This window comes from Salmo salar, chromosome ssa17, assembly GCF_905237065.1.
Source record: "Salmo salar chromosome ssa17, Ssal_v3.1, whole genome shotgun sequence".
Classification (NCBI taxonomy): domain Eukaryota; kingdom Metazoa; phylum Chordata; class Actinopteri; order Salmoniformes; family Salmonidae; genus Salmo; species Salmo salar.
The window spans coordinates 69,367,845-69,393,381 of record NC_059458.1 but is presented as its reverse complement, the minus strand read 5'-3'; the positions used below and the strand labels follow the sequence as shown (position 1 = coordinate 69,393,381).

The 25,537-nt window shown below is 47.0% G+C and overlaps 1 protein-coding gene across 5 annotated transcripts in view; it reads left to right on the top strand.

The window, feature by feature from the left end:
• The window catches only part of LOC106592487 (IQ motif and SEC7 domain-containing protein 3), a 294,872-nt gene that overhangs the window by 221,416 nt on the left and 47,919 nt on the right, over window positions 1–25,537 (top strand). For all 5 annotated transcript variants that reach the window (XM_045700042.1, XM_045700047.1, XM_045700045.1 and 2 more), the window contains 2 exons: window positions 18,009–18,131; window positions 21,748–21,914. In XM_045700042.1, coding sequence (XP_045555998.1) covers window positions 18,009–18,131; window positions 21,748–21,914 — 290 coding nt within the window. The remainder of the gene's footprint in view (window positions 1–18,008; window positions 18,132–21,747; window positions 21,915–25,537) is intronic.

Sequence of the window (25,537 nt, the reverse complement as noted above, 5' to 3'; positions counted from 1 at the left end):
GGTGTTATAACAGTCACAGTGAGAGAGGTTAGCACATAGACAGTTGACTACACTGGTATTGTAACAGTCACAGTGAGAGAGGTTAGGACATAGACAGTTGACTACACTGGTATTATAACAGTCACAGTGAGAGAGGTTAGGACATAGACAGTTGACTACACTGGTATTATAACAGTCATAGAGAGAGAGGTTAGCACATAGACAGTTGACTACACTGGTATTGTAACAGTCACAGTGAGAGAGGTTAGGACATAGACAGTTGACTACACTGGTATTTTAACAGTCACAGTGAGAGAGGTTAGGACATAGACAGATGACTACAGTGGTGTTATAACAGTCATAGAGAGAGAGGTTAGCACATAGACAGTTGACTACACTGGTATTATAACAGTCACAGTGAGAGAGGTTAGCACATAGACAGTTGACTACACTGGTATTGTAACAGTCACAGTGAGAGAGGTAGACAGTTGGCTACACTGGTATTGTAACAGTCACAGTGAGAGAGGTTAGCGCATAGACAGTTGACTACACTGGTATTATAACAGTCATAGAGAGTGAGGTTAGCACATAGACAGTTGACTACACTGGTATTGTAACAATCATAGAGAGAGAGGTTAGCACATAGACAGTTGACTACACTGGTATTGTAACAGTCACAGTGAGAGAGGTTAGGACAAACACAGTTGACTACACTGGTATTATAACAGTCACAGTGAGAGAGGTTAGCACATAGACAGTTGACTACACTGATATTATAACAGTCACAGTGAGAGAGGTTAGGACATAGACAGTTGACTACACTGGTATTATAACAGTCACAGTGAGAGAGGTTAGGACATAGACAGTTGACTACACTGGTATTATAACAGTCATAGAGAGAGAGGTTAGCACATAGACAGTTGACTACACTGGTATTATAACAGTCATAGAGAGAGAGGTTAGCACATAGACAGTTGACTACACTGGTATTGTAACAGTCACAGTGAGAGAGGTTAGGACATAGACAGATGACTACACTGGTATTATAACAGTCATAGAGAGAGAGGTTAGGACATAGACAGTTGACTACACTGGTATTGTAACAGTCACAGTGAGAGAGGTTAGGACATAGACAGTTGACTACACTGGTATTATAACAGTCATAGAGAGAGAGGTTAGCACATAGACAGTTGACTACACTGGTATTGTAACAGTCACAGTGAGAGAGGTTAGGACATAGACAGATGACTACACTGGTATTATAACAGTCATAGAGAGAGAGGTTAGGACATAGACAGTTGACTACACTGGTATTGTAACAGTCACAGTGAGAGAGGTTAGGACATAGACAGATGACTACAGTGGTGTTATAACAGTCATAGAGAGAGAGGTTAGCACATAGACAGTTGACTACACTGGTATTATAACAGTCACAGTGAGAGAGATTAGCACATAGACAGTTGACTACACTGGTATTGTAACAGTCACAGTGAGAGAGGTAGACAGTTGGCTACACTGGTATTGTAACAGTCACAGTGAGAGAGGTTAGCGCATAGACAGTTGGCTACACTGGTATTGTAACAGTCACAGTGAGAGAGGTTAGCACATAGACAGTTGACTACACTGGTATTGTAACAGTCACAGTGAAAGAGGTTAACACATAGACAGTTGACTACACTGGTATTGTAAGAGTCACAGTGAGAGAGGTTAGCACATAGACAGTTGACTACACTGGTATTGTAACAGTCACAGTGAGAGAGGTTAGGACAAACACAGTTCACTACACTGGTATTATAACAGTCACAGTGAGAGAGGTTAGCACATAGACAGTTGACTACACTGGTATTATAACAGTCACAGTGAGAGAGGTTAGGACATAGACAGTTGACTACACTGGTATTATAACAGTCACAGTGAGAGAGGTTAGGACATAGACAGTTGACTACACTGGTATTATAACAGTCATAGAGAGAGAGGTTAGCACATAGACAGTTGACTACACTGGTATTGTAACAGTCACAGTGAGAGAGGTTAGGACATAGACAGTTGACTACACTGGTATTGTAACTGTCACAGTGAGAGAGGTTAGGACATAGACAGATGACTACAGTGGTGTTATAACAGTCATAGAGAGAGAGGTTAGCACATAGACAGTTGACTACACTGGTATTATAAAAGTCACAGTGAGAGAGATTAGCACATAGACAGTTGACTACACTGGTATTGTAACAGTCACAGTGAGAGAGGTAGACAGTTGGCTACACTGGTATTGTAACAGTCACAGTGAGAGAGATTAGCGCATAGACAGTTGGCTACACTGGTATTGTAACAGTCACAGTGAGAGAGGTTAGCACATAGACATTTGGCTACACTGGTATTGTAACAGCTACCGTGAGAGAGGATAGCACATAGACAGTTGGCTGCAGTGGTATTGTAACAGTCACAGAGAGAGAGGTTAGGTATTGTAACAGTCACAGTGAGAGAGGTTAGCACATAGACAGTTGGCTACACTGGTATTGTAACAGTCACAGTGAGAGAGGTTAGCACATAGACAGTTGGCTGCAGTGGTATTATAACAGTCACAGTGAGAGAGGTTAACACATAGACAGTTGACTACACTGGTATTGTAACAGTCATAGTGAGAGAGGTTAGCACATAGACATTTGGCTAGACTGGTATTATAACAGTCACAGTGAGAGAGGTTAGGACATAGACAGTTGACTACACTGGTATTGTAACCGTCACAGTGAGAGAGGTTAGGACATAGACAGATGACTACAGTGGTGTTATAACAGTCATAGAGAGAGAGGTTAGCACATAGACAGTTGACTACACTGGTATTATAACAGTCACAGTGAGAGAGGTTAGGACATAGACAGTTGACTACACTGGTATTGTAACAGTCACAGTGAGAGAGGTAGACAGTTGGCTACACTGGTATTGTAACAGTCACAGTGAGAGAGGTTAGCGCATAGACAGTTGGCTACACTGGTATTGTAACAGTCACAGTGAGAGAGGTTAGCACATAGACAGTTGACTACACTGGTATTGTAACAGTCACAGTGAAAGAGGTTAACACATAGACAGTTGACTACACTGGTATTGTAACAGTCACAGTGAGAGAGGTTAGGACAAACACAGTTCACTACACTGGTGTTATAACAGTCACAGTGAGAGAGGTTAGCACATAGACAGTTGACTACACTGGTATTATAACAGTCACAGTGAGAGAGGTTAGGACATAGACAGTTGACTACACTGGTATTATAACAGTCACAGTGAGAGAGGTTAGGACCTAGACAGTTGACTACACTGGTATTATAACAGTCATATAGAGAGAGGTTAGCACATAGACAGTTGACTACACTGGTATTGTAACAGTCACAGTGAGAGAGGTTAGGACATAGACAGTTGACTACACTGGTATTGTAACTGTCACAGTGAGAGAGGTTAGGACATAGACAGATGACTACAGTGGTGTTATAACAGTCATAGAGCTAGAGGTTAGCACATAGACAGTTGACTACACTGGTATTATAACAGTCACAGTGAGAGAGATTAGCACATAGACAGTTGACTACACTGGTATTGTAACAGTCACAGTGAGAGAGGTAGACAGTTGGCTACACTGGTATTGTAACAGTCACAGTGAGAGAGGTTAGCGCATAGACAGTTGACTACACTGGTATTATAACAGTCATAGAGAGTGAGGTTAGCACATAGACAGTTGACTACACTGGTATTGTAACAATCATAGAGAGAGAGGTTAGCACATAGACAGTTGACTACACTGGTATTGTAACAGTCACAGTGAGAGAGGTTAGGACAAACACAGTTGACTACACTGGTATTATAACAGTCACAGTGAGAGAGGTTAGCACATAGACAGTTGACTACACTGATATTATAACAGTCACAGTGAGAGAGGTTAGGACATAGACAGTTGACTACACTGGTATTATAACAGTCACAGTGAGAGAGATTAGGACATAGACAGTTGACTACACTGGTATTATAACAGTCATAGAGAGAGAGGTTAGCACATAGACAGTTGACTACACTGGTATTATAACTGTCATAGAGAGAGAGGTTAGCACATAGACAGTTGACTACACTGGTATTGTAACAGTCACAGTGAGAGAGGTTAGGACATAGACAGATGACTACACTGGTATTATAACAGTCATAGAGAGAGAGGTTAGGACATAGACAGTTGACTACACTGGTATTGTAACAGTCACAGTGAGAGAGGTTAGGACATAGACAGATGACTACACTGGTATTATAACAGTCATAGAGAGAGAGGTTAGCACATAGACAGTTGACTACACTGGTATTGTAACAGTCACAGTGAGAGAGGTTAGGACATAGACAGATGACTACACTGGTATTATAACAGTCATAGAGAGAGAGGTTAGGACATAGACAGTTGACTACACTGGTATTGTAACCGTCACAGTGAGAGAGGTTAGGACATAGACAGATGACTACAGTGGTGTTATAACAGTCATAGAGAGAGAGGTTAGCACATAGACAGTTGACTACACTGGTATTATAACAGTCACAGTGAGAGAGATTAGCACATAGACAGTTGACTACACTGGTATTGTAACAGTCACAGTGAGAGAGGTAGACAGTTGGCTACACTGGTATTGTAACAGTCACAGTGAGAGAGGTTAGCGCATAGACAGTTGGCTACACTGGTATTGTAACAGTCACAGTGAGAGAGGTTAGCACATAGACAGTTGACTACACTGGTATTGTAACAGTCACAGTGAAAGAGGTTAACACATAGACAGTTGACTACACTGGTATTGTAAGAGTCACAGTGAGAGAGGTTAGCACATAGACAGTTGACTACACTGGTATTGTAACAGTCACAGTGAGAGAGGTTAGGACAAACACAGTTCACTACACTGGTATTATAACAGTCACAGTGAGAGAGGTTAGCACATAGACAGTTGACTACACTGGTATTATAACAGTCACAGTGAGAGAGGTTAGGACATAGACAGTTGACTACACTGGTATTATAACAGTCACAGTGAGAGAGGTTAGGACATAGACAGTTGACTACACTGGTATTATAACAGTCATAGAGAGAGAGGTTAGCACATAGACAGTTGACTACACTGGTATTGTAACAGTCACAGTGAGAGAGGTTAGGACATAGACAGTTGACTACACTGGTATTGTAACTGTCACAGTGAGAGAGGTTAGGACATAGACAGATGACTACAGTGGTGTTATAACAGTCATAGAGAGAGAGGTTAGCACATAGACAGTTGACTACACTGGTATTATAACAGTCACAGTGAGAGAGATTAGCACATAGACAGTTGACTACACTGGTATTGTAACAGTCACAGTGAGAGAGGTAGACAGTTGGCTACACTGGTATTGTAACAGTCACAGTGAGAGAGATTAGCGCATAGACAGTTGGCTACACTGGTATTGTAACAGTCACAGTGAGAGAGGTTAGCACATAGACATTTGGCTACACTGGTATTGTAACAGCTACCGTGAGAGAGGATAGCACATAGACAGTTGGCTGCAGTGGTATTGTAACAGTCACAGAGAGAGAGGTTAGGTATTGTAACAGTCACAGTGAGAGAGGTTAGCACATAGACAGTTGGCTACACTGGTATTGTAACAGTCACAGTGAGAGAGGTTAGCACATAGACAGTTGGCTGCAGTGGTATTATAACAGTCACAGTGAGAGAGGTTAACACATAGACAGTTGACTACACTGGTATTGTAACAGTCATAGTGAGAGAGGTTAGCACATAGACATTTGGCTAGACTGGTATTATAACAGTCACAGTGAGAGAGGTTAGGACATAGACAGTTGACTACACTGGTATTGTAACCGTCACAGTGAGAGAGGTTAGGACATAGACAGATGACTACAGTGGTGTTATAACAGTCATAGAGAGAGAGGTTAGCACATAGACAGTTGACTACACTGGTATTATAACAGTCACAGTGAGAGAGGTTAGGACATAGACAGTTGACTACACTGGTATTGTAACAGTCACAGTGAGAGAGGTAGACAGTTGGCTACACTGGTATTGTAACAGTCACAGTGAGAGAGGTTAGCGCATAGACAGTTGGCTACACTGGTATTGTAACAGTCACAGTGAGAGAGGTTAGCACATAGACAGTTGACTACACTGGTATTGTAACAGTCACAGTGAAAGAGGTTAACACATAGACAGTTGACTACACTGGTATTGTAACAGTCACAGTGAGAGAGGTTAGGACAAACACAGTTCACTACACTGGTGTTATAACAGTCACAGTGAGAGAGGTTAGCACATAGACAGTTGACTACACTGGTATTATAACAGTCACAGTGAGAGAGGTTAGGACATAGACAGTTGACTACACTGGTATTATAACAGTCACAGTGAGAGAGGTTAGGACCTAGACAGTTGACTACACTGGTATTATAACAGTCATATAGAGAGAGGTTAGCACATAGACAGTTGACTACACTGGTATTGTAACAGTCACAGTGAGAGAGGTTAGGACATAGACAGTTGACTACACTGGTATTGTAACTGTCACAGTGAGAGAGGTTAGGACATAGACAGATGACTACAGTGGTGTTATAACAGTCATAGAGAGAGAGGTTAGCACATAGACAGTTGACTACACTGGTATTATAACAGTCACAGTGAGAGAGATTAGCACATAGACAGTTGACTACACTGGTATTGTAACAGTCACAGTGAGAGAGGTAGACAGTTGGCTACACTGGTATTGTAACAGTCACAGTGAGAGAGGTTAGCGCATAGACAGTTGACTACACTGGTATTATAACAGTCATAGAGAGTGAGGTTAGCACATAGACAGTTGACTACACTGGTATTGTAACAATCATAGAGAGAGAGGTTAGCACATAGACAGTTGACTACACTGGTATTGTAACAGTCACAGTGAGAGAGGTTAGGACAAACACAGTTGACTACACTGGTATTATAACAGTCACAGTGAGAGAGGTTAGCACATAGACAGTTGACTACACTGATATTATAACAGTCACAGTGAGAGAGGTTAGGACATAGACAGTTGACTACACTGGTATTATAACAGTCACAGTGAGAGAGATTAGGACATAGACAGTTGACTACACTGGTATTATAACAGTCATAGAGAGAGAGGTTAGCACATAGACAGTTGACTACACTGGTATTATAACTGTCATAGAGAGAGAGGTTAGCACATAGACAGTTGACTACACTGGTATTGTAACAGTCACAGTGAGAGAGGTTAGGACATAGACAGATGACTACACTGGTATTATAACAGTCATAGAGAGAGAGGTTAGGACATAGACAGTTGACTACACTGGTATTGTAACAGTCACAGTGAGAGAGGTTAGGACATAGACAGATGACTACACTGGTATTATAACAGTCATAGAGAGAGAGGTTAGCACATAGACAGTTGACTACACTGGTATTGTAACAGTCACAGTGAGAGAGGTTAGGACATAGACAGATGACTACACTGGTATTATAACAGTCATAGAGAGAGAGGTTAGGACATAGACAGTTGACTACACTGGTATTGTAACCGTCACAGTGAGAGAGGTTAGGACATAGACAGATGACTACAGTGGTGTTATAACAGTCATAGAGAGAGAGGTTAGCACATAGACAGTTGACTACACTGGTATTATAACAGTCACAGTGAGAGAGATTAGCACATAGACAGTTGACTACACTGGTATTGTAACAGTCACAGTGAGAGATGTAGACAGTTGGCTACACTGGTATTGTAACAGTCACAGTGAGAGAGGTTAGCGCATAGACAGTTGGCTACACTGGTATTGTAACAGTCACAGTGAGAGAGGTTAGCACATAGACAGTTGACTACACTGGTATTGTAACAGTCACAGTGAAAGAGGTTAACACATAGACAGTTGACTACACTGGTATTGTAACAGTCACAGTGAGAGAGGTTAGCACATAGACAGTTGACTACACTGGTATTGTAACAGTCACAGTGAGAGAGGTTAGGACAAACACAGTTCACTACACTGGTATTATAACAGTCACAGTGAGAGAGGTTAGCACATAGACAGTTGACTACACTGGTATTATAACAGTCACAGTGAGAGAGGTTAGGACATAGACAGTTGACTACACTGGTATTATAACAGTCACAGTGAGAGAGGTTAGGACATAGACAGTTGACTACACTGGTATTATAACAGTCATAGAGAGAGAGGTTAGCACATAGACAGTTGACTACACTGGTATTGTAACAGTCACAGTGAGAGAGGTTAGGACATAGACAGTTGACTACACTGGTATTGTAACTGTCACAGTGAGAGAGGTTAGGACATAGACAGATGACTACAGTGGTGTTATAACAGTCATAGAGAGAGAGGTTAGCACATAGACAGTTGACTACACTGGTATTATAACAGTCACAGTGAGAGAGATTAGCACATAGACAGTTGACTACACTGGTATTGTAACAGTCACAGTGAGAGAGGTAGACAGTTGGCTACACTGGTATTGTAACAGTCACAGTGAGAGAGGTTAGCGCATAGACAGTTGGCTACACTGGTATTGTAACAGTCACAGTGAGAGAGGTTAGCACATAGACATTTGGCTACACTGGTATTGTAACAGCTACCGTGAGAGAGGATAGCACATAGACAGTTGGCTGCAGTGGTATTGTAACAGTCACAGAGAGAGAGGTTAGGTATTGTAACAGTCACAGTGAGAGAGGTTAGCACATAGACAGTTGGCTACACTGGTATTGTAACAGTCACAGTGAGAGAGGTTAGCACATAGACAGTTGGCTGCAGTGGTATTATAACAGTCACAGTGAGAGAGGTTAACACATAGACAGTTGACTACACTGGTATTGTAACAGTCATAGTGAGAGAGGTTAGGACATAGACAGTTGACTACACTGGTATTGTAACAGTCACAGTGAGAGAGGTTAGCACATAGACAGTTGGCTGCAGTGGTATTATAACAGTCACAGTGAGAGAGGTTAGCACATAGACAGTTGACTACACTGGTATTGTAACAGTCACAGTGAGAGAGGTTAGGACATAGACAGTTGACTACACTGGTATTGTAACAGTCACAGTGAGAGAGGTTAGCACATAGACAGTTGACTACACTGGTATTGTAACAGTCACAGTGAGAGAGGTTAGCACATAGACAGTTGGCTGCAGTGGTATTATAACAGTCACAGTGAGAGAGGTTAGCACATAGACAGTTGACTACACTGGTATTGTAACAGTCACAGTGAGAGAGGTTAGGACATAGACAGTTGACTACACTGGTATTATAACAGTCACAGTGAGAGAGGTTAGCACATAGACATAGGGAGTATTAACAATAGGACCATATCTTTGAGACAATCTGACAATCCCTCTGAGCTGTCATGTGAAGTTCTGCTATAATCCTCCTGGATGCCTTTCACTCATATGAGTGTGTGGGAGAAAAGAGGATGCTAGCGCCACTCTGTCTGTGTGTGTGTGTGTGTGTGTGTGTGTGTGTGTGTGTGTGTGTGTGTGTGTGTGTGTGTGTGTGTGTGTGTGTGTGTGTGTGTGTGTGTGTGTGTGTGTGTGTGTGTGTGTGTGTGTGTGTGTGTGTGTGTGTGTGTGTGTCTGTGTCTGTGTGTGTGTGTGTGTCTATCTGTGTGTGTGTGTGTGTTTCTCAGTGTCTGTACGTGTGTGTGTGTGTGTTTCTCAGTGTCTGTGACGCTGTCTAGCTCAATCTTTTAATTAAATCTACACCAACAGCCAAGCTCAAATATACCCAATCTCAACCCTGAAGTGAGGCGTTATAATTTAGGGGTGTGTATATGTGTATATATGTGTGAGTCTGTCTGCCTGCCTGCTTGCCTGACTGCTTGCCTGCCTGCTTGCCTGCCTGTCTGCTTGTCTGTTGGTTCTGCATGTGTGCATGTCTGTGTGAGTGATACTTTTCACAGTAAATGCATCATATAAAAACAGCAACAAACAGGACGATGGTAGCCTACAAAGACCACCCCAAGGCCAGTCAGAGACAGTGGACACTGCCAGATATGGGACAATCTACAAATGCAGTGGCTTTTGGGCAGGGCATTTTAGAAAACTCTAATTCATTTCTCCAGACCAATGTTCCATTAGGAGTGCAGATTACAGTGACAGATGAAAGTCTTAACAGCTGATCATTGGGTGACTGCTCTTAGTGCTGTGACAGGCTACGTTTTCTTGTGAAAATCCATCACAGTTCCAACTTAGATAAAGAACCCTATTGCACCAGGGGAAGCTGATGCTGCATGCATTCTATCACACACACACACACACACACACACACACACACACACACACACACACACACACACACACACACACACACACACACACACACACACACACACACACACACACACACACACACACACACACACACACACACACACACACACACACACACACACACACACACACGCACACACACAGACACATACACGCACGCACACACACACACAGAGCCAATGACATTATGATTAAGACGAGGACCCAAAGCAGTTCAAAGCCTTTTGTTTCTTAGGAGGACACATGCACAGACGTACGCACACAAAGACACACACACACACAAGTCACATCTCATTACATGAGTCCTTGAATCTCTCTGAAATGCAGCTCTATTTCTCTCTTTGTCTCTGTTCCTTTATTCATTGGTCTTTCTCTCTGCAAGCATTCAGCCTGCCTTCATCCTTTAACCTCAATCATTAAACCCTCTCTCTCTCTCTCTCTCTCTCTCTCTCTCTTTTTTCCCCCTCTCTCTCTCTTTCCCTCTCCCACTCGCTTTCTCTCCCTGTCTCTCTTTAAAGTCAACATGTTCTATTTTGTCAAAGTGTTGACCTGATCCTCAGACCACTGAACAATGTGTTATCTAAGGGTACGACCCCACTAGTCCAGGACCCTTAACTCCTCTAAGGGTACGACCCCACTAGTCCAGGACCCTTAACTCCTCTAAGGGTACGACCCCACTAGTCCAGGACCCTTAACTCCTCTAAGGGTACGACCCCACTAGTCCAGGACCCTTAACTCCTCTAAGGGTACGACCCCACTAGTCCAGGACCCTTAACTCCTCTAAGGGTACGACCCCACTAGTCCAGGAGCCTTAACTCCTCTAAGGGTACGACCCCACTAGTCCAGGACCCTTAACTCCTCTAAGGGTACGACCCCACTAGTCCAGGACCCTTAACTCCTCTAAGGGTACGACCCCACTAGTCCAGGACCCTTAACTCCTCTAAGGGTACGACCCCACTAGTCCAGGACCCTTAACTCCTCTAAGGGTACGACCCCACTAGTCCAGGAGCCTTAACTCCTCTAAGGGTACGACCCCACTAGTCCAGGACCCTTAACTCCTCTAAGGGTACGACCCCACTAGTCCAGGAGCCTTAACTCCTCTAAGGGTACGACCCCACTAGTCCAGGAGCCTTAACTCCTCTAAGGGTACGACCCCACTAGTCCAGGAGCCTTAACTCCTCTAAGGGTACGACCCCACTAGTCCAGGAGCCTTAACTCCTCTAAGGGTACGACCCCACTAGTCCAGGACCCTTAACTCCTCTAAGGGTACGACCCCACTAGTCCAGGAGCCTTAACTCCTCTAAGGGTACGACCCCACTAGTCCAGGAGCCTACACTCTCCATCAGCATTTGAAGTACACCAATAGGATATACAGTACTCATTCCAGGGTTTTTCTTTATTTTTTACTATTTTCTACATTGTAGAATAATAGTGAAGACATCAAAACTATGAAATAACACATATGGAAACATGTAGTAACCAATAAAGTGTTAAACAAATGAAAATATATGTTATATTTGAGATTCTACAAAGTAGCCTCCCTTTGCCTTGATGACAGCTTTGCACACACTCTTTGGCATTCTCTCATGTAGTCAAGGGAGAGTAATGGGGATCAGGTTTTAATGTGAAAATCAGACATGGGGATACCATGGGTGTTGGTGGTGTGAGAGTTATGGGTGTGTGTGTGGGGTGGTGGCTGTGTGTAGTGTGGTGTGTCTGTGTGTGTGTGGGGTGGTGGCTGTGTGTAGTGTGGTGTGTCTGTGTGTGTGTGGGGTGGTGGCTGTGTGTAGTGTGGTGTGTCTGTGTGTGTGCGGGATGAGGTCGAGGCTATGTGTAGTGTGGTGTGTCTGTGTGTGTGTGGGGTGGTGGCTGTGTGTGTGTGGGGTGGGGTGGGGGCTGTGTGTAGTGTGGTGTGTCTGTGTGTGTAGGGTGGGGTGGGGGGCTGTGTGTAGTGTGGTGTGTCTGTGTGTGTGTGGGGTGGGGGCTGTGTGTAGTGTGGTGTGTCTGTGTGTGTGTGGGGTGGTGGATGTGTGTAGTGTGGTGTGTCTGTGTGTGTGTGGGGGTGGGGGCTGTGTGTAGTGTGTTGTGTCTGTGTGTGTGTGGGGTGGTGGCTGTGTGTAGTGTGGTGTGTCTGTGTGTGTGTGGGGTGGGGGCTGTGTGTAGTGTGGTGTGTCTGTGTGTGTGTGGGGTGGGGTCGAGGCTGTGTGTAGTGTGGTGTGTCTGTGTGTGTGTGGGGTGGGGTGGGGTCGAGGCTGTGTGTAGTGTGGTGTGTCTGTGTGTGTGTGGGGTGGGGTGGGGGCTGTGTGTAGTGTGGTGTGTCTGTGTGTGTGTGTGGTGGGGGCTGTATGTAGTGTGGTGTGTCTGTGTGTGTGTGGGGTGGGGGCTGTGTGTAGTGTGGTGTGTCTGTGTGTGTGTGGGGTGGGGGCTGTGTGTAGTGTGGTGTGTCTGTGTGTGTGTGGGGTGGGGGCTGTGTGTAGTGTGGTGTGTCTGTGTGTGTGTGGGGTGGGGGCTGTGTGTAGTGTGGTGTGTCTGTGTGTGTGTGTGGGGTGGGGGCTGTGTGTAGTGTGGTGTGTCTGTGTGTGTGGGGGTGGGGGCTGTGTGTAGTGTGGTGTGTCTGTGTGTGTGTGGGGTGGTGGCTGTGTGTAGTGTGGTGTGTCTGTGTGTGTGTGGGGTGGGGGCTGTGTGTAGTGTGGGGTGGGGTCGAGGCTGTGTGTAGTGTGGTGTGTCTGTGTGTGTGTGGGGTGGTGTCGAGGCTGTGTGTAGTGTGGTGTGTCTGTGTGTGTGTGGGGTGGGGTGGGGGCTGTGTGTAGTGTGGTGTGTCTGTGTGTGTGTGTGGTGGGGGCTGTATGTAGTGTGGTGTGTCTCTGTGTGTGTGGGGTGGGGGCTGTGTGTAGTGTGGGGTGTCTGTGTGTGTCTGTGGGGTGGGGTGGGGTGGGGGCTGTGTGTAGTGTGGTGTGTCTGTGTGTGTGTGGGGTGGGGGCTGTGTGTAGTGTGGTGTGTCTGTGTGTGTGTGGGGTGGGGGCTGTGTGTAGTGTGGTGTGTCTGTGTGTGTGTGGGGTGGGGGCTGTGTGTAGTGTGGTGTGTCTGTGTGTGTGTGGGGTGGGGGCTGTGTGTAGTGTGGTGTGTCTGTGTGTGTGGGATGGGATGGGGTCGAGGCTGTGTGTAGTGTGGTGTGTCTGTGTGTGTGGGGTGGGGGCTGTGTGTAGTGTGGTGTGTCTGTGTGTGTGTGGGGTGGGGGCTGTGTGTAGTGTGGTGTGTCTGTGTGTGTGGGGTGGGGGCTGTGTGTAGTGTGGTGTGTCTGTGTGTGTGTGGGGTGGGGGCTGTGTGTAGTGTGGTGTGTCTGTGTGTGTGGGGTGGGGGCTGTGTGTAGTGTGGTGTGTCTGTGTGTGTGTGTGGGGTGGGGGCTGTGTGTAGTGTGGTGTGTCTGTGTGTGTGTGGGGTGGGGGGCTGTATGTAGTGTGGTGCGTCTGTGTGTGTGTGTGCGGTGGGGGCTGTGTGTAGTGTGGTGTGTCTGTGTGTGTGGGGTGGGGGCTGTGTGTAGTGTGGTGTGTCTGTGTGTTTTGGGTGGGGTGGGGGCTGTGTGTAGTGTGGTGTGTCTGTGTGTGTGTGGGGTGGGGGCTGTGTGTAGTGTGGTGTGTCTGTGTGTGTGTGGGGTGGGGTCGAGGCTGTGTGTAGTGTGGTGTGTCTGTGTGTGTGTGGGGTGGGGTGGGGTCGAGGCTGTGTGTAGTGTGGTGTGTCTGTGTGTGTGTGGGATGGGGTCGAGGCTGTGTGTAGTGTGGTGTGTCTGTGTGTGTGTGGGATGGGGTCGAGGCTGTGTGTAGTGTGGTGTGTCTGTGTGTGTGTGGGGTGGGGTGGGGGCTGTGTGTAGTGTGGTGTGTCTGTGTGTGTGTGTGGTGGGGGCTGTATGTAGTGTGGTGTGTCTGTGTGTGTGTGGGGTGGGGGCTGTGTGTAGTGTGGGGTGTCTGTGTGTGTGTGTGGGGTGGGGTGGGGTGGGGTGGGGTGGGGGGCTGTGTGTAGTGTGGTGTGTCTGTGTGTGTGTGGGGTGGGGGCTGTGTGTAGTGTGGTGTGTCTGTGTGTGTGTGGGGTGGGGGCTGTGTGTAGTGTGGTGTGTCTGTGTGTGTGTGGGGTGGGGGCTGTGTGTAGTGTGGTGTGTCTGTGTGTGTGTGGGGTGGGGGCTGTGTGTAGTGTGGTGTGTCTGTGTGTGTGGGGTGGGGGCTGTGTGTAGTGTGGTGTGTCTGTGTGTGTGTGGGATGGGGTCGAGGCTGTGTGTAGTGTGGTGTGTCTGTGTGTGTGTGGGGTGGGGTGGGGGCTGTGTGTAGTGTGGTGTGTCTGTGTGTGTGTGTGGTGGGGGCTGTGTGTAGTGTGGTGTGTCTGTGTGTGTGTGGGGTGGGGGCTGTGTGTAGTGTGGTGTGTCTGTGTGTGTGTGGGGTGGGGGCTGTGTGTAGTGTGGTGTGTCTGTGTGTGTGGGGGTGGGGTGGGGGCTGTGTGTAGTGTGGTGTGTCTGTGTGTGTGTGGGGTGGGGGCTGTGTGTAGTGTGGTGTGTCTGTGTGTGTGTGGGGTGGGGGCTGTGTGTAGTGTGGTGTGTCTGTGTGTGTGTGTGGGGTGGGGGCTGTGTGTAGTGTGGTGTGTCTGTGTGTGTGGGATGGGGTCGAGGCTGTGTGTAGTGTGGTGTGTCTGTGTGTGTGGGGTGGGGGCTGTGTGTAGTGTGGTGTGTCTGTGTGTGTGTGGGGTGGGGGCTGTGTGTAGTGTGGTGTGTCTGTGTGTGTGGGGTGGGGGCTGTGTGTAGTGTGGTGTGTCTGTGTGTGTGTGTGGGGTAGGGGCTGTGTGTAGTTTGGTGTGTCTGTGTGTGTGTGTGGGGTGGGGTGGGGGCTGTATGTAGTGTGGTGTGTCTGTGTGTGTGTGGGGTGGGGGCTGTGTGTAGTGTGGTGTGTCTGTGTGTGTGGGGTGGGGGCTGTGTGTAGTGTGGTGTGTCTGTGTGTGTGGGGTGGGGGCTGTGTGTAGTGTGGTGTGTCTGTGTGTTTTGGGTGGGGTGGCGGCTGTGTGTAGTGTGGTGTGTCTGTGTGTGTGTGGGGTGGGGGCTGTGTGTAGTGTGGGGTGTCTGTGTGTGTGTGTGGGGTGGGGTGGGGGCTGTGTGTAGTGTGGTGTGTCTGTGTGTGTGTGGGGTGGGGGCTGTGTGTAGTGTGGTGTGTCTGTGTGTGTGGGGTGGGGGCTGTGTGTAGTGTGGTGTGTCTGTGTGTGTGTGGGGTGGGGGCTGTGTGTAGTGTGGTGTGTCTGTGTGTGTGGGATGGGGTCGAGGCTGTGTGTAGTGTGGTGTGTCTGTGTGTTTGGGGGGGGGGCTGGGTGTTGTGTGGTGTGTCTGTGTGTGTGTGGGGTGGGGGCTGTGTGTAGTGTGGTGTGTCTGTGTGTGTGGGGTGGGGGGCTGTGTGTAGTGTGGTGTGTCTGTGTGTGTGTGGGGTGGGGGCTGTGTGTAGTGTGGTGTGTCTGTGTGTGTGGGGTGGGGGCTGTGTGTAGTGTGGTGTGTCTGTGTGTGTGTGTGTGGGGTGGGGGCTGTGTGTAGTGTGGTGTGTCTGTGTGTGTGTGGGGTGGGGGCTGTATGTAGTGTGGTGTGTCTGTGTGTGTGTGGGGTAGGGGCTGTGTGTAGTGTGGTGTGTCTGTGTGTGTGGGGTGGGGGCTGTGTGTAGTGTGGTGTGTCTGTGTGTGTGTGTGGGGTGGGGGCTGTGTGTAGTGTGGTGTGTCTGTGTGTGTGGGGTCGAGGCTGTGTGTAGTGTGGTGTGTCTGTGTGCAGGTGTGAGAGAGAGAAAGAGAGAGAATGTGTGCACCTTCATGTGTACATGCGTGGGTGTGAGCAGGAGTGAGTGTGTGTATGTGAGCTTTCACACGTGTCTTCCTCAAAGTGTGTATGTGTCCTTCACCCTTTCACCCCCCCTCTCAGTGATGGAACACAACCGCTGCATTGATATTAGCCAAAGCATTTAAGGTGAATGATCTCACACACTATAAATAAGTCTAGTTAAGATGTCTTCAGTCCCATTAAGCCATATCACCGTTATAGATTTTGTTCCCTAAAGATTGCTTCTCCTCACCAAGCTTATTTGGATCTACTGTAGTCTGACACACACACACACACACACACACACACACACACACACACACACACACACACACACACATACACACACAGAGACACAAACACACTCAAAGACACACACACACACACAGATAGACACACACAGAGACACACACACAAACACAGACACACACACACTCACACTCACACCAGTCTACCCCACAACCTGTTTATAGCGGAGAAATGAACTCTACTTTCTGCTTGTCATCTCCTAATCAGGTGGAAGAGAACACGCCTGGTTCTGTCTTGCTGGGAGCCAATCAATATGTGTGTTTGGACAGTGGAGGTGTTCTGCAACCCCTGATGCTTTGTAAACACTTTACTACATGTGGCGTGTAATTTCTCCTGACAAATATGCTAATGAAGGGAGGTCATCAAAATGTGTGTGTGTGTGTGTGTGTGTGTGTGTGTGTGTGTGTGTGTGTGTGTGTGTGTGTGTGTGTGTGTGTGTGTGTGTGTTCCCGCTAAGATATTCAATATTCTGCTACAGACCACTAGACCACACAGGGTTAATTGAGAACAACATCTACAATATCTCAACAACTTCAGTTGTAACAAATGTAATGCCCTGAGGTCACTGTCATTGTCCTAGCTCAATTACACTGTAAATATGATGCAATAGGTTATCAAGATAATGTCATGATGACTTACAATTACATGGTTTTAAAATGTCTCTCCCAACTTGATAGAACTCATTCTAAAACTATCAAATTAGACTATTATCAGATGAGATGTCAAAATAATCATCCTTCGATTCCATCCCTCTAGGAAACATTTTCATCCTACCTGAGAAAGTGTCACCCTCAACACCCAGTCATCCAACTTTTCAACAAATCCAGTCACCTTCTCGCTCACTTTGGCGGCCATTGCTTACACAAATCACTAATTCCCATGCATTTATTCTGACTGGCTTGCGAATCTCTTTTATTTAAGCTGATTTAATTTCCTCTGACTAAGCTAGCCCGTCCATTAATGGCTGGATGTTCTGCTCCGAGGGTTTGTGTCCCTGTGCTGGGGGAGCGATAATAGCAGTGTAGCCGAGGCTAGATGGGCCCTATCCCTGGTGTCCTTACACCCATGCATGGATAATGCCTGGGTGAAACTGACCCTGAAGTAGACATAGTGAAAGTTGTGGAAGTTGTTCCCCATAGTTCTGAGTCATTTCTGGGTTCACCTCCCCACGACCGCAGGGGCAGGGCAGGGGAAGTGGAAGTGGCGTCTGATGTGAATTCAAACTGGGGTTTACAGATTCCTGTAGAAGTAACATCTCTCTCTCTCTATCTCTCCCTCTATCTCTCTCCCTTTCTCTACCCCCCTCCCTCCCTCCCTCCCTCCCTCCCTCCCTCTCTCTCTCTCTCTCTCTCTTAATCTCTCTCTCTCTCTCTCTCTCTATCTTCCTCTATCTATCTCTCACCCTTTCTCCACCCTCCTCACTCTGTCTCTCTCTGTCTCTGTCTGCCTCTCTCCATCTCTTTTCCTTTCTCTGTCTCTCTGTCTCTCTCTCTCTCTCTCTGTCTCTCTCTCTCCCTCCTTTTCCTCCCTCCTTGTCTTTCTTTCCTGCAGTTGTGTGGTGGATGAGATGGATTTCTCAGGGATGGAGCTGGACGAGGCTCTGAGGAAGTTCCAGGCTCACATCAGAGTCCAGGGAGAGGCCCAGAAGGTGGAGAGACTGATCGAGGCCTTCAGGTGAGCTCCATTATTCAGTCAGTCTGTCAGTCCATCAGTCAGCCAATCAATCAGTTAGTCAGTCAATCAATGAATAAATCAATCATTTGTGTGTGTGTGATATATTGCTTTGTGAATAATCCCAGGAAGAGTAGCCTTGATGGAGTAATGGGTATCTTAATAAACTAAACTATAAACTAAACTCATCCTGGAGGGGTGTTGGTTTAAGGATGACACCTAAAAACGATTCAGATCAGTCATCCACATCCAGTATGATGTCAGTCAGTTGTGATTAGATGAGGTCACTACTGGGACAAACAGAGAGACCTTTGTCTCAGGTTTAGAAGGCCTAAAAGACTGCAACGTTCAAGTGAGTTAAGCTCAACATCAGGCGAGGCACAGCCCTGTAGTGTCTTTGCCCTGTTGTTGTCCATGGGTGGGCAGGACATTGCCGATAGCACTAAGGTCCATGTGTGTCTGAGCCTAAAACACAGTGCTAGGAGTTTTTTTCAGTTCACGTCTCACTTCACCAGTCAACCTAAATCCCATCCAAACTTTCCAGTTTCTACCTAGCCTGGTTATCCAGCCTGAATGCTGCACACACCAGTGTTTCACTGCATTCAGACTGGTTAAATCGGGCTATTTCAACCCTCCCTCTATTCAGATGGTTGACCCAGTCTTCCGCTTGGCTAGGTGCTCTGAAACAACAGGCAATCTCAACCGACAGGATAAGTACAACTTCCTGGTTGTATGCCACAGCTGCGGTGCTCTGCGCTAACCAGTGTCCTTGAATACCCACTCCATTTACGATATGGCCAGCCGTCACAGTTGTCAAGGTGCGTTGCCAACGAGAGTGTTGTCGTTGTGAGCGGGCATGGAGACTGACGGCTGGTATTTGTTTTGGGTACGATTGGCGCAGAGTGTGTGCTGCACAGAGAGGGGCGAAATAAAGAGCGAGGGAGGGAAGGAGGGAGGGAAGGAAGGAGGAGAGGTTTATAAATATCCACTGTTGCATAAGCCTGCCTCCCCTGCTCCTCCAAACAGAGATGGAGAGAGTGAGGAATAGAAAAAGAGAGAGGGGGAGAAAAGGATAGAGAACGAGAGACAAGAGTCTGAGACAGAGAAAAAGATGACGGGACGGAGGGAGGGAGACAGACTTCGAAGAGAGTGAGGGGATAGCGAGAGGCTTAAAGAATGAAAGAGAGAGACGGATAGAGAAAGAGGTAAAGGATGACTGTAAACACAGAAGGAAAGGCAGGTGGCAGGGAAATGAGAGCGAGAGGGAGGAAAGGGAGAGAGAGAATGTGTGAAGAAACACAAGACAGGAGAAAATAAACACCTGGCAGCTTCTGTAGCTTGGCGTGTGTCAGCTAATAATGAACCCAACACTCTTTGGCAGTTTCTGAGGCCAGAGAGACATTCACACACACACACACACACACACACACACACACACACACACACACACACACACACACACACACACACACACACACACACACACACACGATTCCCTTCACTGAAATAGAGTAAGGGGAGGGAATATAGGGTTCCTCTTTCTAGGGCTATCTGCTATTTCACTCTTTCTGGTAGAATAGTAAAGAGAAATGTATAGAACTGAGACTTTATTATTAAGAAGAAAAAGCTATTGATTGACTGCAAAATCTTCCTTAAAGTCAAACCCCAGTCTTGATGGTACAACTGCAAACCATAGAGTATGTGGCTCAAGATAAGTTCTTTTTCCAGGTAATAGTGCACTAATTTTGACCAGGGCCCTCAAAGTAGGGTCCCTATGTAGAGAATAGTCTTCCATTTGGTATGGTGAATACAGTACACTATTATCACTGAGAGAGTATGTATGCATTGTGACACACTGTAGCTAGCAGTGCAGTCACCCCACTGGGCACAGACCCCAGTTCAACTTCTAGTTTAGATTTACATTTGGTTGAGTTGTCAACTAAAGTAAATTAAACATGAAATCAACAAAACATGTCATCCTGTCATTGGATTCAGGTTAAAAGTTGGGTGAAAAAAAGACAAGGACTTTTTGCAAATACAATCAGTTTTGTTGATTCAACGTCATCACATCAAAACAAATTCTGGTTGAAATTACGTGGAAACAACATTGATTCAACCAGTTTTCGCCCATAATGTCATGTAAATGGCGGTGTCTGGAGAGCTGTGGTTTTCACTGTAGAGGATTCTAAATCAACCTCTTTACTCTATGGACAGGCCCTTATGTTTCATCCTCTCACAACGCCCCCAAGCAGATAGACTGGCTGTCCTAGCATAGACACACACACACACACACACACACACACACACACACACACACACACACACACACACACACACACTCCACACACTCAGGTGTCTCTTCCAGTTAGATTGACGAGGGTTGTTTGGTGCATGGAGCTGCTAGGCCAGCTGTATTTCCCTCTCCTGCCGTGCCTCCTCTCAGATCTCAGGGTGTTCTCTGGGACCTCCATCAGCCCTGTGTCATCTTTACTGCAGAGGTGCCCAGGCAGGGATATTTCTGCTGTCTAACCCACGGTGCACAGCGTAAATACACTACTGTACTAGTTATGTAGCACTTTGTGACAACTGCTGATGTAAAAAGGGCTTTTTAAAATACATTTTATTGATTGATTTGATTACTGTCGTTCTGTCTGTCTGTCTGTCTGTCTGTCTGTCTGTCTGTCTGTCTGTCTGTCTGTCTGTCTGTCTGTCTGTCTGTCTGTCTGTCTGTCTGTCTGTCGTTCTGTCTGTCTGTCTGTCTGTCTGTCTGTCTGTCTGTCTGTCTGTCTGTCTGTCTGTCTGTCTGTCTGTCTGTCTGTCTGTCTGTCTGTCTGTCTGTCTGTCTGTTGGTTGGCCAGGTTCTTTGTGGTGGCTGGGGAGTAGGGACTTCCTCTTATTTCTATATTCTAGGGAGTAGGGACTTCATCTTATCTGTATATTCTAGGGAGTAGGGACTTCATCTTATCTGTATATTCTAGGGAGTAGGGACTTCATCTTATCTGTATATTCTAGGGAGTAGGGACTTCCTCTTATTTCTATATTCTAGGGAGTAGGGACTTCATCTTATCTGTATATTCTAGGGAGTAGGGACTTCATCTTATCTGTATATTCTAGGGAGTAGGGACTTCATCTTATCTGTATATTCTAGGGAGTAGGGACTTCATCTTATCTGTATATTCTAGGGAGTAGGGACTTCATCTTATCTGTATATTCTAGGGAGTAGGGACTTCCTCTTATCTGTATATTCTAGGGAGTAGGGACTTCATCTTATCTGTATATTCTAGGGAGTAGGGACTTCATCTTAGCTGTATCTTCTGGTTGGAAGTGATGAGATAATTGTAATTTAACAGGGGAATTAGTAGGTTTATGTTGAGGAAGAGGCAGGGAGGTCTATTCTATGACAAGATTGTTGGATCTCTCTGACCATGCGTCATGTTCCTCTTTCCAGATCCTCTGGGGGGTGTGGGGTCTTATGGGTCCTGGTCGGGAGGTTTTTGTTGCAAAAGAAATAAGTCTGGTTCATGGGTTTTATTAATACTAACCCCCGCTCTCCCACCTCCCTCCTGTCCCCCTGTCCCATCTCCTGTCCCCCTGCCCCCCTGCCCCCCACCCTCTCCAGTCAGCGGTACTGCATGTGTAACCCGGACGTGGTGCAGCAGTTCCACAACCCCGACACCATCTTCATCCTGGCCTTCGCTATCATCCTCCTCAACACAGACATGTACTCACCCAACATCAAGCCTGACCGCAAGATGATGCTGGAGGACTTCATACGCAACCTCCGAGGTGAGCCATTATCTTACTAGAGAGTGTAGGAGTGGTAGATGAGAAGGAGGATGATGGTAGAGGGGAGGGGAACTGGGTAAGTAATAGTTATTTACTACTTACTTTATACTAGTTAGTTAGTTACTAGTTAGTTAGTTACTAGTTAGTTAGTTACTAGTTATTTAGTTCATAGTTCATTTGTTACTACTTTGTTAGTTACTTGTTAATGTGATACTAGTTGGTTAGTTGTTAGTTACTAGTTAGTTAGTTACTACTAACACCCTATCCAAGTGCATATAGCTTCTACATAGTGTAGCCTTTCACAAAGGACACAAAATGTTGAATCTACATTGACAGGATATTCAACCTGTCGCTGTAGATGATTTGTCTGCGTTTGAAATATCCATAGCGGATGTAATATCCGTGTAACAAGAGAAGACGGCTAAAGTCCCAATCCATTGTCCCTAACAGTTAGCCAACTCTAATTCAAATCATTTGCGTCCCAAATGGCACCCTGTTCTCTACATAGTGCACTACCTTTGACCAGGGCCCTAACCCTATTCCCTAACCAGGGCCCATGGCACCCTATTCCCTAACCAGGTACCATGGTACCATTTGTGATGCAGACACAAGGGCTGCATCACAAATGCATCCTATTCCTTATATAGTGCACTACTTTTGACCAGGGCCCATAGGGAATAAGGTACCATGGGTCCTGGTCAAAAGTAGTGCACTATATAAGGAATAGGATGCATTTGTGATGCAGACCTTGTGTTGTTGGTAATATAGAGCTGCATCATAGTGTTCCTCTGCCAGGGAAGGATCCATCAGGACTGTGGGATCAATATGGTACAACTTTAATGGATTCATCTGGACGGCTCCTCACAATTAAATGAAATTGGAAAATCAATCGGGGCGTCTCATGCAAATTAGGATATGCCACGATGCTTGGCTTTCTTCCTCTCTTTGTGTCCTCTCTCTCTCTCTCTCTCTCTCTCTCTCTCTCTCATTCTCTCGCTCTCTCTCTCTCTCTCTCTCTCTCATTCTCTCGCTCTCTCTCTTTCTCTCTCTCATTCTCTCTCTCATTCTCTCTCTCTCTCTCTCTCTCTCTCTCTCTCTCTCTCTCTCTCTCTCTCTCTCTCTCTCTCTCTCTCTCTCTCTCTCTCATTCTCTCGCTCTCTCTCTTTCTCTCTCTCATTCTCTCTCTCAGACTATCTCATTCTCGTTCCTTTTCTCTCTCTTTCTATCTTTCAGCCCTCTCTCTCTTACTGTATCTCTCCCAATCTCCCACTCTATATTTCCAGCTAGTTGAGTAGTGGGAAGAACACAGTTAAGAGATTGAATCGGATGTTAATTAATGAATAACAAAAGGAGTGCTCACTTACTCAATTACACTGGACCGGAAATGTCAAAAACATTCTGCAATGTCTAACCTGATATATAGACACTGAATAGAATTAGTATAATGACTTGTATTGTATCCTAGAAACCATTCCATATATATATATATAAATGTCTTACTTTTGATGTATCAAAATATGACAGTGTTCACATAATTAGTATAACTCTTGATGTGTCTAATAGTACCGCTGTTGCGCATATACTTAGTTTAATGACTTACATTGTATTCTAGAAACGTCTCCATATACAGTATATATGTCTTACTGTTAATGTATCTAATTGTACTATAGTGACGTCTCTTTGGAGTACGGACCAAAGGGCCTAGCACATGGTCCATGCTGGTCCTGGATCAGAGAGCCTAGCACATGGTCCATGCTGGTCCTGGATCAGAGAGCCTAGCAAATGGTCCATGCTGGTCCTGGATCAGAGAGCCTAGCACATGGTCCATGCTGGTCCTGGATCAGAGAGCCTAGCACATGGTCCATGCTGGTCCTGGATCAGAGAGCCTAGCACATGGTCCATGCTGGTCCTGGATCAGAGAGCCTAGCACATGGTCCATGCTGGTCCTGGATCAGAGAGCCTAGCACATGGGCCATGCTGGTCCTGGATCAGAGAGCCTAGCTAGGGGTGGTCCATGCTGGTCCTGGATCAGAGAGCCTAGCTAGGGGTGGTACATGCTGGTCCTGGATCAAAGAGCCTAGCTAGGGGTGGTCCATGCTGGTCCTGGATCAAAGAGCCTAGCTAGGGGTGGTCCATGCTGGTCCTGGATCAAAGAGCCTAGCTAGGGGTGGTCCATGCTGGTCCTGGATCAAAGGGCCTAGCACATGGTCCATGCTGGTCCTGGATCAGAGAGCCTAGCTAGGTGTGGGCCATGCTGGTCCTGGATCAAAGAGCCTAGCTAGGGGTGGTCCATGCTGGTCCTGGATCAGAGAGCCTAGCTAGGGGTGGTCCATGCTGGTCCTGGATCAAAGAGCCTAGCTAGGGGTGGTCCATGCTGGTCCTGGATCAAAGGGCCTAGCACATGGTCCATGCTGGTCCTGGATCAGAGAGCCTAGCTAGGGGTGGGCCATGCTGGTCCTGGATCAAAGAGCCTAGCTAGGGGTGGTCCATGCTGGTCCTGGATCAAAGAGCCTAGCTAGGGGTGGTCCATGCTGGTCCTGGATCAAAGAGCCTAGCTAGGGGTGGTCCATGCTGGTCCTGGATCAAAGAGCCTAGCACAGGGGTGGGCCATGCTGGTCCTGGATCAAAGAGCCTAGCACAGCGGTGGGCCATGCTGGTCCTGGATCAAAGAGCCTAGCTAGGGGTGGTCCATGCTGGTCCTGGATCAAAGAGCCTAGCTAGGCATGGTCCATGCTGGTCCTGGATCAAAGAGCCTAGCTAGGGGTGGTCCATGCTGGTCCTGGATCAAAGAGCCTAGCTAGGGATGGTCCATGCTGGTCCTGGATCAAAGAGCCTAGCTAGGGGTGGTCCACGCTGATCCTGGATCAAAGAGCCTAGCTAGGGGTGGGCCATGCTGGTCCTGGATCAAAGAGCCTGACAAAGGGGTGGTCCATGCTGGTCCTTGATCAAAGAGCCTAGCTAGATGTGGTCCATGCTGTTCCTGGATCAAAGAGCCTAGCACAGGGGTGTTCCATGCTGGTCCTGGATCAAAGAGCCTAGCTAGATGTGGTCCATGCTGTTCCTGGATCAAAGAGCCTAGCACAGGGGTGTTCCATGCTGGTCCTGGATCAAAGAGCCTAGCTATATGTGGTCCATGCTGTTCCTGGAACAAAGAGCCTAGCACAGGGGTGGTCCATGCTGGTCCTGGATCAAAGAGCCTATTACAGGGGTGGGCCATGCTGATCCTGGATCAAAGAGCCTATTACAGGGGTGGGCCATGCTGATCCTGGATCAAAGAGCCTATTACAGGGGTGGTCCATGCTGGTCCTGGATCAAAGAGTCTATTACAGGGGTGGGCCATGCTGGTCCTGGATCAAAGAGCCTAGCACATGGGCCATGCTGGTCCTGGATCAAAGAGCCTATTACAGGGGTGGGCCATGCTGGTCCAGGATCAGAGAGCTTAGCTAGGGGTGGGCCATGCTGGTCCTGGATCAGAGAGCCTAGCTAGGGGTGGGCCATGCTGGTCCTGGATCAGAGAGCCTAGCTAGGGGTGGGCCATGCTGGTCCTGGATCAGAAAGCCTAGCTAGGGGTGGGCCATGCTGGTCCTGGATCAGAGAGCCTAGCTAGGGGTGGGCCATGCTGG